The sequence below is a fragment of the Phytophthora infestans genome, genomic scaffold (assembly GCF_000142945.1).
Source record: "Phytophthora infestans T30-4 supercont1.1 genomic scaffold, whole genome shotgun sequence".
In the NCBI taxonomy this organism is placed as follows: domain Eukaryota; phylum Oomycota; class Peronosporomycetes; order Peronosporales; family Peronosporaceae; genus Phytophthora; species Phytophthora infestans.
Window position 1 is genome coordinate 5,237,695 of NW_003303758.1, and position 15,081 is coordinate 5,252,775.

The following is a 15,081-nucleotide window of genomic DNA, read 5'->3' on the forward strand; positions in this document are numbered from 1 at the left end:
CATGCGATGATGTTGCTCCCACTGACGAGCTGAGCTGCTGACGTCGATGCGCAGCACTCATCCATCACGCATGTTCGAACTTGTCCTCGCAATGCTCGTCATCGCGTCGCGATCATGTCGTCGTGCAACATGCGAATCCGTAGCTGCTCGTCTGCACGAGGTGGCGCACCAAGTGGAACTTGTTCATAATGTGCTTGTTCTTGCTGTGCTTGCCAGGCTTGGCAGTCAGATAGATGCACGACTTGTTATCGCCGATAATCTCCGGAGTCGCGAACTCCCAGCATAGTTCTTCACAGAGTCCACGTAGCCACTGTAGATCTCTAGTGCCTTCATTCATGGCAATATACTCTGCTTCCGTTGTGCTCTGTGCGTTAATCTCTTGCTTTCTTGATCCGTACGAAACCACGTTACCATTGACGAACGTCACGAACCCGCTAACACTCTTTCGGTCATCAGGGTCATTAGCGTAGTCAGCATCGGTGTAACACGTCAGCTTGACGTCGTTCCCAATAACAATGTCCATCACTAAGCCGTGGTCTTGAGTACCACTCAGGTAGCGTAGCACCCTCTTTCCCATAGCGTAGTGTGTGTGGTCGAAGCAGGACAGGTACTTGCTGAGATTACGCACAGCGTGCGCAATGTCCGGCCTTGAGGCTGAGACCAGATATTGTAGTGCACCAACGAGCTCTCGGTACGGGGGCGGGGAGTCATCTTTCGCATCTGTGACCACCTCAGCGCGCAGCGCTTCCGGTGTTGCAACCGCGTTGCACCCCTCCATGTGAAATCGCTTTAGCACCTCCGTAATGTGTTGCCGCTGGCAAAATACCGCATGTCGACGCTCGCTGTCGATCAGTATCTCCACGCCTAGTAGATACTTGACTGGTCCGAGAGATGTGAGTTCATACTCCTCACTGAGTTGCATAGCAACCTTAGCGCAAAGGTCATTAGGGCCGAGGAGCAGTAGGTCGTCGACGTACACCGTGAGCAACATGGTGACTTCTCCTCCCACTTTCCTGGCGTAGAGTCCGTAGTCAGAGTCGAGGCGCTCGAGTCCGATCTTCGTCAGGAACTTGTGCAATGTCTTGTTCCAAACGCGAGGCGCTTGCTTTAGCCCATACAAACTCTTCTGTAGCTTGCATACATAGCGCGTAGAGTCTTCTCCGAAGCCTGGAGGCTGCTCCATGTAGACCTCCTCGTCGAGGTCACCGTACAAGAACGCGGTCTTGACGTCGAACTGCAAGATGGCCCATCCGCGTTGCAGCGCGTATACGATCACGCATCTGATCGTCTCAAATCTGATAACAGGTGCGTATGTTTCACTGTAGTCGATGCCCATGCGTTGTAGAAAGCCTCTGATCACTAGTCGAGCTTTATATCGCTTAATCCGGCCCGTAGAGTCTCTCTTGAGCGCGTACACCCACTTGCACGAAATGACACGCTTGCCCTTGGCCTCCGTGCGTCGCACGAGCACCCAAGTTTCGTGCTGTTGCTGTGAGTCCATCTCAACTTGCATCGCTGCTTTCCACTCCTTCCACTTCTTTGACCTTGCCGCATGCTTGTGACTAATGGGGATCTGCACATCCTCGACGTTCTGCTTCGTCACATTCGTCACTACGTAGTCCTTGAGTCGGGCGGATGGTTGTCGCTTCCGCTTCGGTCGCGACGTAGCTGCACTGTCGTCTGGCGACGACTTCTGCGTCGTGCATGGCTCCCAGTTCTCGTCTTCGTGAGCATCACGTCGACTGTCCTTGGCCTTCGAGGCTCCCACTCGATTTGCACATGCTTTCGCTTTATTCTTGCCTTTTGTGTTCTTCCGCTTGGAACCTCCCACTGAAGCTGCTGGCTTCTTAGCGTCCTCGCTTGGTAGCTGTGGGTCATCACTTCGAGTCGCAGACTCGGCTTCAACTTCAACACCTTGGTCCTGGCTCTTACCAGCAGTAGCCAGCTTCGCCATTTCCGCTGCTCGCTTTTCTGCAAGCTCTGCAGGAAGCTGCAGGTACGTAGACATTGTCGTCCGGATCGGCACGATCGGGATCTCCGCAGGTAAGTCGTAGTCTCCGTAAGCGTAGGTGTTTGCAAGAAGTTGCTCAATATACACAGTGTTTACCGTGTACTTCTCATGTGCCTTCATGTTTCCATCTCTGCACGTCGTCACTGATCCTGTGCGCAGGTTCAGCAGCTTATAGCCCTTGGTCTTCTCGCTGTAGCCAAGTAGTAAGCACATCTGCGTCCTTGGAGTGAGCTTCTCCTTTCTCTGCCGAGAATCATCAGGGATGTGCGCGTGCACCAAGCACCCCCACGTGCGCAGCACGCTGAGGTCTGGCCGCTCTCCGTACAGGGCCTCGTACGGGGACTGCTGGTCCTTCAACACCGGCGTCGGCGTCTTGTTGAGCGTCTCAATTGCATGTAGGAAGGCTTCTCCCCATAATGAAACAGGCATTTGCGTAGCTTGTAACATAGATCTGACCTGCCGCATGACGGTCTGGTTCGTGCGCTCCACGATAGCGTTCTCCTGCGGGCTGTAGGGATTGGATGAACGCGTGTCGATGCCGAGGTCCTTGCAGAAGGTCTCGAGCTGCATGTTGACGAACTCGCCACCACCATCGGAGAACAGCGTCTTGATGGTCGCCTTCGGGAACTGGTTCTGGATCCAGCGAATCTGCTTCTGAATCAGCTCCGTGGCTTCGTCTTTGTAGGCTAATAGATATCCCCACTTGTATCTCGTAGCTTCGTCGATAATCAATAGAAACTGGTTTGATTTCGATATTGTATCCACTCCAACACTGCATAGGTCGACACAAAGCTTGTGCAAGGGCTTTGCAGAGCGAGACGGCTTGCGCTTGTAGCTCATGCGCTTCGTCTTTGACTCTAAGCATGGAATGCATTCATAGAGAGCAAAATTCTTCGACTGCATGTTGATGCCAAAGTTATAGGTTCCTGCCATAGTCTTGATAGTCTCCATGTTTACGTGGCCCATGCGGTTGTGCAGCAACGTCATGGGGTTCTCAGCTTCACTGGCCTTGACGCTCATCACGTTCTTGCTCTGACGTGGCGTCCACATGCGGTACATCCCGCGGATGTACTTGAAGCGCAGCTTCAATGTGTCCTTGACCAGCCACGTAGTCTTCTGATCATGCGAGATGCGCACCTTGAAGTTTCCTTTGAATTGCATGTAGGTCTGCGAGATCAGGTTGTAGGCAGCCGACTTGGCGTAGCTCACGTCATCAAGGAGGCGCTCCTCGATCTTGCCCGTGTGCTCGTTCAGCACTTGCATAAGCACTGTGCCCACAGTTGCGCGCTCGGTTGTGCCGTTGCCGAAGACTAGCTCTGCAACTGAGTCTTCGTGTAGCTCCGTAAACAAGGTAAGGTCGCTCGAGACGTTGGTCTGCGCGCCGCTATCCAACACCCACTCCACCATGTCCTGGTCCTTGTCCTTGTCCTTGTAGTTGAAGTTGTCACGCACCGCGAGTACATGCTCTTGTCCTTCAGCTTGAGTCGGTGCAGCCGACTTGGCTGTCTTCACAGTAACCACATCGATCATCCTGCGCGGCGGGTTGCTCGAGTTGTTGTTGTTGTTATTGTTGCCACGCTGGCGGCACTCAGGATCGCCACTCCAATGTCCTTGCTCTCCGCACGTGTTGCACTTCGTCTTCGCCTTTCGCTTGGCGATGTCATCCCTCGCACTGGATGAGCTCTTGCTCTTCTGCCGCTTGTTCCGCCCACGCGGCGATGAGCTGCGGCTGCGACGATTGTTGCGGTTGTTGTTGCCTCGTGCTTGACTGCTGCTCGAGTTTCGACGTTCTCTTCCGTCGTTGTGTCCGTCGCCACGGCCACCAACAAATGCAACATCTCGCTGGACGGCACGTCCACCTCCACCACGTCCTTGCTGTAGCTCAGTCTCTTGGCGTGAGTGGTCAGCGAGTCGAAGGCGCTCGATCGCTTGCTCCCACGTAATGGACTCATCACGTCCAATACGTACTTCATGCTCGTTTACCACCGCTGGGTACACACCCACTGTATTCGACAATAGGATAGAGACGGCTTCCTGCTCAGGCAGCTGCTTGTTCGCGCGGCGAAGTCTCTGTTGGTAGTCGTCGATGTCACGAATGTAATCGTCAAGTCGTTCGTCACGTTGCAGGCGACGATTCAGCATATCTCGCTTGAGAAACACGCTGTTTACTCCAGGATGGTTATCAAAATGATCTTCCAGTGTTCGCCACAGTAGGATAGGATCAGCACGTTGAATAACACTTGTAAATCGCATCTGTAGCTCTTGACTAAGTCCCATCGTAAGTTCACGTTGAGCAACACGCAGTCGTTGCTTGAAACAGCCGCGCTGTCCTTCGTTACGTTGGTCTGCCATCGTTTCGCGCTCCATGATGGGGTCCAAGAGGTGTGCGACGTCGAGAATGGAGCGAATCTCGACGCGCCACGTCTGGTAGTTGGTATCGGTAAGTCTTGCGTTCAACTGCACGTGTCCGCTCTGGTTCATGCACCGCGTGCATCTGTGGTCTCCAACCATGGGTTCGTCCGTAGCGGAGTCGGTCCCGGCCTCGGTCTGGACTGGCTGCGCTGCAGCCTCGGACGTTCTTGGGTTTCTTGGCGGCTCGCTCTGACGCGTGCTGACGCCGGCGGTAAGTTCCTCTTTGCTTGGGTTTCCTCGGCGGGGCCCGTACGGCGTCGGCACTCGCTGCGGTTGTGCTCGAGCCGCTGAGAGTTCTTGAATGAGCTGCCTTTGTGGGCGTCGGGTGGATGCTTCCACTGGAATGTTCTGCACTTGCTGCTGATTTGTCAGTGTAGTCATAACGGTACCGAATTGGGCCAATAAGAGCTCGAGTTGTTGCTCAACTCGGGTTGATGACGCTTGTGACGTCGCATGTGTCTCGTCTGACGTTGTCTCGTCTGCTCTTGCAGGCAACTGCAACTCGTCGGACGCGCGCGAGCTCTGCGTACTCCGGACTGGGCTTCCAGCTCTCCTTCTTGGGCTCATAACCTGAGTGATGGTCGCTCCTCGGCTACGCCGAGTGGTGACCATTGTGATGAAGGAAGTAGTCGTAACAACAGTAAGTTGCAGGGACTGAAAGTCCAGCAGGGGAGAAAACCGAGTGCTGCTGCTTGCTCTTGACGGCGCAAGTTGTCGAGTGTGTAGCAGCACACGGAAAAACCCCGGTAACATATATTGGTAGGATTAGCAGTAGGATGGAGCTGGCGGCTCGCCAGCCAATGGTCCGTCGAAGTCCGGCTTCTGGACGCGAGCATCGCGTCCTGGAGGCACCTGAGCCTCAGGTTTGAGCTGGACGCAGTCCTGGCTCTTCCTCCACACTTCACAAAGGCCACCGCCGCCAGCGCCACGATGTGCATTGCACCCGTCTGTCGTCCGAGCGCCTCCAAAGGTGCTGGTCGGATTCATGCACCTTCATGGTCTGTCGTGGGTACCGGCAAGCGCAACATGGGCGCGTGTCATTGGTGAGTTAGAATATGTGATTTGGAAGGTTAAAGTAGATTGCGCTTAGAAACTGAAATGCACAGACAGTAAACTCCCTCGCAAACTTGGGATTTCTGTTTTCAGCCTTTTCAGCTAGAAGTAGAGTGAAACTAACGATTTGCAAGATCTCATATCCTTTTCTCGCTTAATATCCTTTCGGAACTTAGTGAGGTCACCCCTTGTATTTTCTGGACGGAGTCTGTAGTACATAGATCGACACATTGTGGAACTTGGCAAGCTTGAAATTATCGAAATAAAGAGGCATTTCACTGGTGGACCATGTGACATTGACCGGCCTCTGCAAACAATCCCCTCGTTAGTCATAGCGACATTATATTTCTATTTAAAAAGATTCCTATCGCGAAAAATACCAAAATAATGGGTCCTAGATACTTTAGCTCGGTGCTAAAAAGTACTGTAAAGACTGTCAAACCTGGTAATACGTACCAATAGCTGCTGATAGCTTGACCTATTTGCATGCGTTTACTCGCCATCGCTGCAACCATCTCGCGAACGGGTTGTTATTTCTAGGGCTGTCAGGAGGCAAGTTTTTTTTGTGCGGATGCTTCTGGATGTTGTCGATGGCTACAAGGAATACTGTAGGAGGCGATCAGGGAAAGAATGGCCGGGAACGCCCGGTCTTTTGGTGTCCTGTGCAAGTGGGACTTTGTCATAGCTAAGCACCCTACAATAGGAATAGATGCGAATTCCTTCTAGCAACTGAGGGGTAAGAGGGGAATTAATTTAAGCTTGTATGCTGTTGGTAGCATTGTTTTTATTGTTATTGAGGGTGTGTTCCAAGTCTTAGGAATACTACCGAGGGGATTGTCTGTACTGTACCAGCCGATATCTCTGAGGGCGTCATTTTAGCATATCAATGGACACACTTTACGCCAGAGTCACACGCACATGCAGCACCAAAACACTTTAATCCGACCACCTGTACACTGCGCGTGGATCCTGTCTGATGGAGAGAACAGTTTACTCACTCATGTCCACCCGCTTTATAAATGCTGTCACGGATTCGAGTATTTCTTAATGCGTTGCAGTAAGAATCCGCTTGGAGCCATCCAGTTGCCTTCGCTGTGTGGTCACCGCGAGTCCTGCTGTACATTACGAAAGAGATTCCTCAGGAGTCACGCGAGACTGATTGGGAAGGCTTCAGAGGCGCTGTAGTTCGTGCGTCCATGTCCCCAGTGACGACAGCGGCTGGCTGCAGCTGAACCAGTAGTCTTGATAGGACGTTGATGCATGTGCCATTCTTCTAATGATAATTTGTGTCTATCTAGCAGGAACCACGTGTTGTTTTCGCATTTTGGCGTACATGTATCATTATATTTATTGTGGGGTGGACTGGTTTCGCGGGGCTTGTTCTTCTCTTCGTATTGCTGACAACCGCTTCAACTTGGGATCTCCTGGCTTTACGCACGCTTCGTTTCTTGCTCTTCCTCTCGCACCACATTGACGAGGAAAACTGCGCTGACACAATTAAAGCTTCAGCCGAGCGGCAACTACAGCGTTTCCTGTTGAGCATTTCGTCACGAAACTTATTAGCGCAGTCCCAGAAGTCGCTGGAAAAAAAAACTTACAGCACGGCATTCATCTTTGATCTACTAGCGGATCTTGCCGAATAAGTACCCGAACTACTAATACTTTGTGCCCCCCCCCCCAAGTCAAAGGGGGTACTAATTCGGATACATTAACGAATGACCAGTGCTGGCAGGAAATGGAGGTGGTAGGGGCTGGATGAAGGTTACTAACTATAATCACCAAAAATTGGAGTAAGCAAGCTTTAAAAGAGTAATGTTGCTCTAACGGATTGACAGACACTTCGGTATCATAAGAGTCGAAACAAAACGTTGTTTTCGATTTAAAGACCGGGTGAAGGTCCCGTATTTCTTTAATCGGGCACCAAAATCCTACGGGGTCAATACATTCACGTACCCTAAGCTTATGCCTCGATTAGTGGGTAGTTTGATGAATTTAGCGTCGTAGCTTACAGTACGAAGCGGAAATATCAGATTGAGCCCATTTTGTTTTAGAAAGGCGATTTTATTCTACCTCCGCAGTTTGATTACTCGTAAAAATTCACTCGAACTTGAAAGTATTTGTGGGTTTACTTGACATTTGTAACGGATGAAATCGTGTATCAAAAACACACACACGGGTCTCCTTTGAACTGTACGTTAACTTTGATCCGAATCCCTACCAGTAATATTTGTGCTTGTTAGTTTCTCCAGTTGCTTTCATAGCGCAACCGATCCGACACCCTTATCCGTTCTGACAAGTTTTAGACAGCTCGGATTCGCCAATCAGATCATGACGGTGTATTCAGATTAAGTACGCTCACCCTCGCATCGGGTCTCATTCGTGAATTTGCTGGCTGGAGAGCCCAGTGGTGCAAAGCCTATAACCCCAACATATTTTGTCCTTGGAGAAAGGACCAAAATTTGGTCAGTGTTTGCCGCCTTCTGGGGAATTTTGTCCTTTTGAAGGACAAAAACAATCGTACTTAAGGCGTTTTTGACACTCTGAAGGGAAACTTCAACCGCACTCTTGGCGCGCGCGCTAGTGCAGCTACAGGGCCCTTAACGTTACAAGGAGATGCTTGAGAGCGACTCATCTAGCAGTTCTTCGTCTGATAGCGACGAGAACACCGCTACTGAGGCAACGACATGGCGAGACGTGGAGAGCTGCGAAGTGCAGCTGCAAGTGAACGATGTTGAGCGCACGCTGCTGATCAAGTCTCGTACTGAAGCGGGCGCGGTTTTGGCGCGTCTTCGACGGCGCATGTTTGGATCGTCGTCGTCTGGGCGAGCTAGTGTCGGTGATCTAGTAAGTGCGTGGATGGGTGAATCCATACTATCTGCAATCAAGAACGTCGTATATAGAAGCATGGAGCCGGAGTGGCATGTGTGCGTGAAAGAGTTGCTGCAGTTTGTGGAGGTGGAGCTTTGGCTGAGCTACTATGCCGTCACGCCGACATTCTTCTACCACCGAGACAATCGTAATTACTTTCCCCCGGCACAAAGCGCGATGCCGCAAACGCGATACATGGCAATATTGAATGCGTTGGGAGCGCAAAGAGCTCGTAGTGATGGTATGACAGAGCAATGGACCGCTCCGATGAGTCCTGATAGAGATATTTCTCATGTGGCTGGACTCATTAGACAGCTGTGTGGAGAAATCGGATTCGTAGAAGGCACATCAATTGCCTCGCTTGATGATGATATGATTCGCCTTCGGTCTCATTTGGTTGATGACGTGGGGCTGACACATGTTCGAAACCCAAAAAAGGGGTAAGCACATTATGCCGTGAATATATTGCGTCTTCATCAATGCTTATATCGGTGGTGTATACAGGTATGGACCCGTTCAACATGGGATTGTTTCTCTTACAACGGGACTGTTTCTCGGAGGGCATGTTGCCACTCGTGGGGAGCAGACTGTAGACATTGTGAAGCTTTTACAACGGTCTTTATGCGGTGCCGCTACTGAAAGCCGGATTAAACTCCCTGGTATAGTTCATGCATTGGACCGGGGTTATCAATCCATTGCAGTAAACCAGCACATCCATAACGTTGGTGGTAAAATAGTTGGCACACACAAGCGAGCTGGTAACTTTCCGTTTACCTACGGAAAGAAAGCTTGGAAAGACCAACGAGAAATTGCAGAGAAGGGTGAAAAAACAGCGTATTGGGCGTCAAAAAAACTTCCTGCTGTAAAAGCAACAGATACTGCGGCGGGAACTGCGTATGCTCTGGCGTATCGATCCGGTCTTGGTAAAGTGGCCACATGCTATACTACAGATCGAGCTTTTGGACCGGGGCGCTGGTCATATGTTTGCACCCCAACCAAAACGCAAAGTGTGTCAAATATTGACGTTTTGTTTGAAGCTTTCGAATGTGGCATTCAGAAGCTAACGGAGACACAACGTACTCCGGACTGGTTTCTTATGCGAAAGTTTCGGATTACAGGCTCGACAGCTAGTCGAATTTTTCACCATATTGCTCGTTCTTCACCGGATCCACAACTAGTGCAAGACCCCGTAACTGATCCCCACGTGAAAACTGTAACGGGGTTACATGGTGTGGAGCACACAGGGGTACGAAGTACCCGGAGAGCTAACAAACTCTCAGTACATAAGTTGGAGAGTTAACAAGGTCTCTCAGTACGTTGGCTGAAAGCCACACGTTATGCATTTGATTAGGTTTAACTATGCTAGATAGTTAAAGAGATACATTTACCCCTAGGCGGCTTGGCCGCAATAATAGTAAATAAAACACTTCTGGTTTTGAAGCATAAAAGTTAAGGTGTTAACTTTGAGCCCTGGTCTTGGGCTGTAAGTGTCCTTTGGATAAGGAACTTAGTATTAGTGACTCTTTGAGTCGAACGTCTTCCTCTGACGCTAAAGCTACGGCAGCCCCGCTGCACTTGGTAGCACTTGTAGTCAATCCCGCTCCTGAGTCGGTTGACTATATCCTCTGCGAGGATGGAGCACCCCGTGTTCGCGAATTTGCCCCCGGCGCAGCAGGACGCGCTTACTAAGCTTATGTCCTTGCTTGGCCCGGAGGGCGTGGCTCATCTTGCATCGCAAGGTCCAGAGGCGGTCACTGCCAGGCTGGAATCGTTCTCCCGCTACGAGAACGCGCTCTTGGAGCATGTCCAAGAGAAGATGAGCGCCGCAACGGCGGCGGCGTCGATGACGCGTGAAGAGTCTATGAGACTGAAACCGCTCATGGTGAGCGTAAAAACCTTCGAGGGGAAGGATGGAGAGAATCTCCTTCTCTGGACCCGTGAGGTCGAGATGGCCATGGGATCGGCCCTGCTCCAGTCTGAGCATCAGCGCGTGGCGCTGGCTATCTCCAGGCTTGGAGGTCGCGCTCGCGAATGGGCACTAACGTGCGGCACGTCTGTTGACGCTGCATTTCCCACTTGGGATCAGCTGAAGCAACAGCTTTCGCGCGTGTTCGCGCCGCCTAATCAGGCGTACCGTATCCGGTCAAAGTTCCTTGCTACCCGCCAGGGTAAGAAGGATTTATTGGACTATGTCCAAGAGTTGAGAACTCTTATCGCCGGAATGGCGGCGGACCCTCTTCCGGAACTGGTCAGCGTGACCGTGTTCATGGAGGGACTTCGTGTGAGCGCAGCTCGAACGGAAGTGGTTCCGTGTACACTTTAACTCTTTTGAAGAGGGCGGTGGATGTGGCATTGAATGCCGAGCACAAACTTCAGGTCGCCGCGACCTGGTTGGAGTGCTGGTAGCGCCAGCTCTCGAGACGGTCCAGAGCCGATGGACCTTCGCTATGCTGAAGATGAAGAAGCTGAGCTTCTTGCTGCGGAGCAAGCGCGCCCGCATCCGCCGATGCTTTGTGTGCAATAGCACTAAGCACTTGAGGGCCTATTGCCCTCTGCGCAAGAAGCGCGAGGCTCCGGCGAGCCAACCCTCCGGGTCATCGCCGGGAAACGGCAACTCCCAGTAGGCGCGGGGCGGCCTACTGGGGAAGAACTGAGTTCTGTTGTGCCTCATAGAGGTAGAGGACAACGGGGCTCAGCCCCGAAGAGAGCTGAGCTCTCTTACGAGAAGAGTGTGTGCAAGCCGGGCTTGTTGGTCGTTCAAGCGAACGTGAAGGGCTTTGCAAAGCCATGGAGAGTCTTGATTGACTCGGGAGCCTCGGGCAACTACGCCCGTCGCTCCACCCTGGAAGGGAGTCAGCTGTATGCTGAGGCACTGGAAGTGCCAACGAGAGATACGATCTCTGCCCGTCTCGCGACGGGGACACTGGTAACTGTGTCGAAGGTCTCTGTCGACCTTGGAGTGAAGTTTGAGAACTTCGATAGCGTGGAACGCTGTTTGGTCTTAGACCTGGATGCGAGGTATGACCTCATCCTTGGCATGGCATGGCTGGAACGTCATGAGCCATGGATCGACTGGAAGTCGAAAACGCTGGGTGCGTCGCACCCTGCTCCTAGTGGAGCTTTGGTGAGTCATGAACCCACCTCTGCTAGGAAGCAGAAGCGCTTTTGGCGCGAGCACGAGGCCGAGGCGGCCGTAGTGCTGGACATTGGTATGTCCGAAATTGTTAGCAACGAGGTTGCTGTTTGCCCTGAGGGCGTACGTGGTGCGGCACGTTATCCGCGGAGCGGTGCAGGTCAGGTCAATGACCAACTGCTGGGTCCTGGTGAGGACGAGCGCGGAGTGGCGCGTAATCCACTGAGTGGTATGAATCTGGTCGATGACCTACCGCTGCGTGACCCGAGGGTCGCGGTCGACTGCGAGTCGAGGCATCATGGGCGTGGCCCAGGAGATGCAGGTGAAGTGACACCTAGTTCACTGTGTGAAGGTCAAGAACCTCTTGGCTTTCAGCCGAGTGTCTTGCGAGACACTGTATCCTCTTCGAGGAGTGATGGTGCTGCTGCACCCGGTGGTGGTGACGGAGATGTCGCCACACCGCCCTCATCCGGCCGGGCTCGGTCGCGGAGGGAGAGGAGAAGAAGACGCAGAGCGTCTGTGACGTCTTCGACGTCGGACGATGTGTCCAACGTGACGAGCGGTGATGCTCCACGTGATTGCTGTGAACAGCTGTATACACTCGTGAACAGAGTGACGAGAGAGGTAGAAGGCGATATCAGCCTTGATACTCTGCCCGCTGCAGATGCTCTGCTAGCGCTGGACGAGATGTCCATTGCCGAGTTCGGCGAAGCCTTAAAGGCAGGCGAGCTAGCCGAGGTGGTCTTGCTGGGACCTGAGGAGGAGTTGAACTCCTCATCCGTCGTGGACGACGCGGTCCTAGAGGACACCAAGAAGGCGCTGAGCGCAAGAAGTGGATCGGCGATCCTCAAAGATCCTTCGGATCCCTTCTACCCGGTGGTGAAGGAGTATGGAGACGTTGTCTCAAAAGACCCACCGACGGGCCTGCCTCCGGATCGAGGCGTGTGTCATGAGATTGACCTGGTTCCTGGAACCAAATACTGCGTAACAAGGCAATGGCCTTTGCCGAGAGAGCAGTGTGACGTCATTGACGCATTCTTCCGTGCGAAGCACGAGGCAGGGATGGTGCGTGAGAGTAAGTCTCCGCACTCGACCCCCACGTTCTGTGTCAGAAAGCCGAACGGCAAGTAGCGCATTGTTCATGCTTTTAACAAGCTAAATGCGGCCACTATCCCGGCGCAAACGCCGATTCCTCGCAAGGATGTTCTGCAGAACAACATGGTAGGCTGTACGCTGTACAGCGCGCTCGACTTGGTCGATGGCTACTACCAATTGCTCATGAGAGCGAGCGACATTCCGCTGACAGCGGTGAGTACTCCGAGCGGTATGCTCTGGGAGTGGCTGGTGATGCCCCAGGGGCTGTCGAACGCACCAGCAACGTTCAATCGTCTTGTGACGCAGCTGTTTAGGCCCCACCGGGCGTACGCTCAAACGTACTTTGACGATATATTCGTCCATAGTCGTGCCGAGCACGGAAAGTCAGACGTGGATAACCACATTGACCACTTGCGAGCGGTGCTCGAGTGCATGCGCACTAATAAGTTGTATGCCAACTTGGACAAGTGCGTCTTTGGCGCGGAGGAGATACCTTTCCTCGGGTGCTTCATTGGGAAGCGTGGCTTACGGGCAGATCCTGCCAAAGTCAAGGCCATCGTGGACTGGCCGGTTCCCAAGAACCAAAAAGACTTACGCAAGTGGCTAGGCTTAGCCAATTACTTGCACAAGTACAGTGCGAACTACGCGGAGATGACTCGGCCATTATCAGATCTACTTAAGAAGGACGCACCATGGTGCTGGAACGTCGAGCACGACGGAGCCTTTGAGGCTGTGAAGGAGAGCCTTCTCCAGGCTCCGATCCTTGCGCTACCGGACCCGGATAGTCCGTTTAGCGTCGTCTGTGACGCCTCCGATTTTGCAATCGGTTGTGCTTTACTACAAGCAGACGCCGAAGGGCGTGAACGCGTGATCGCGTTTGAGTCTCGCCAGCTCAAAGCTGCAGAGAAGAACTATCCAGTTCATGACAAAGAGCTACTTGCAATGAAGTATGCTCTAGTCAAATTCAGGGTACACCTGCTAGGCTCTAAGCCTTTTGTGATCTTTACTGATCATGCGTCGTTACGCACTGCGACACAGTCGCCTCATCTCTCTCAGAGAATGGCAAGATGGCTTTCCTTCTTTGCCGAGTATAACTTCGAGGTGAAGTACAAGCCGGGGCGGCTTAATGTAGTGGCCGATGCGCTCTCGCGCAGGCCGAACTACGAGTTAGCTCATGTCACGACAGTGACGTCGTCAGTGCCTGACTTGATACGCGGAGCGTATGCACAAGACGACATGTGCGTAGCGCTGCTACGGGCTCTTGGGAGCGAAGAGTTTAAAGACTCGGACAAGGAATTGTCTGGGCGCTTACGCGCGAGGCTGCATCGATACTCACTCGATGGCGGCCTGCTGTACTACAGCACCGACGCTGAGGATAACCCTCGTGTAGTCGTTCCTCATGATGAGGATCTAAAGTATCGAATCCTCTATGAGGTTCATGATACGCCCGTGGGCGGGCACTTAGGTCGGGAGAAGACCTATGGCTCGGTGAGCTCGATGTACTGGTGGCCCAAGATGTATAAGTGGGTCGGCACCTATGTACGCACGTGTGAGACGTGTCAACGGACAAAGTCCGCGCCGAGCACGGCAGCGCCATTGGCGAGTTTGCCTGTCCCCAAGGGATGCTGGCAGTCCATGAGTATGGACTTTGTGTTTGGCCTTCCCAAGGATAAGGCGGGAAACACAGGTATAGTGGTCTTTGTAGACCGATTGAGCAAGATGGCTCATTTAGCGGCAGTGCCGGACACCATTGATGGTGAAGGTACAGCTTTGCTGTTTTTAGACCGAGTCTTTCGCCAACATGGCTTGCCTGAGGCAATTGTCTCGGATCGAGATCCGCGCTTCACCGCGAAGTTCTGGACGTCCCTCTTCAGAGTGCTCGGCACTCGTTTGGACATGTCCACGGCGGACCATCCGCAGACCGATGGTCAAACCGAACGCGTGAATCGCGTTGTGGAGGATACCCTCCGAAGCGTATGCGCTGAGGCGCCAAAACGCTGGAGCCAGATGCTCCCACTCGTTGAGTTCGCATTAAATAATGCAGTGCACGCCTCGACAGGCTACACTCCGTTCTATGTGAACGGCTTGGTTAACCCTCGCGTCCCACTGACGCCGCCACGCAGTGGCTCAGGGCTTGGTGGGGGAGGGATAGCCGAGCGGCTAGCTGATGTCAGCCCTGTTGCGGTTCGCAAGCAAGTCGATGACTTTGTCTCTTTGAGACTGAGCGTAATGCGTCAAGTACGCGACGCTATGGCTGAAAGCCTAGACGCGCAGAAGGAACATGCAGATGCCAAGGGCAGAAGCAATGTTGAGAGGTTTGAGGTCGGTGACCAAGTTTTATTAAACGCTAAAAACCTACCTACTCATGCAGTGTCTGCAGTCTTCAAGACGAAGTTAAGACCTCGGTTCATAGGACCGTTCAAGGTCGTGGCCAGGAAGGGCCTAGCGTATACGCTCAACCTTCCGAAGAAGATGCGCACGCATCCGGTCTTCTATGTCGGCTTGCTTA

At 52.7% G+C, this 15,081-nt stretch overlaps 1 protein-coding gene across 1 annotated transcript; it reads left to right on the forward strand.

The window, feature by feature from the left end:
- Nucleotides 1-8,380: 8,380 nt before the first annotated feature.
- On the forward strand, nucleotides 8,381-8,684 carry PITG_00875 (uncharacterized protein; the record flags this gene model as incomplete). The annotated part of the gene is made up of 2 exons (XM_002909376.1): nucleotides 8,381-8,585; nucleotides 8,656-8,684. The coding sequence occupies 2 exons, from the start codon at nucleotides 8,381-8,383 to the stop codon at nucleotides 8,682-8,684; spliced, it is 234 nt and encodes a 77-aa protein (XP_002909422.1).
- Between the last annotated feature and the right edge of the window lie 6,397 nt (nucleotides 8,685-15,081).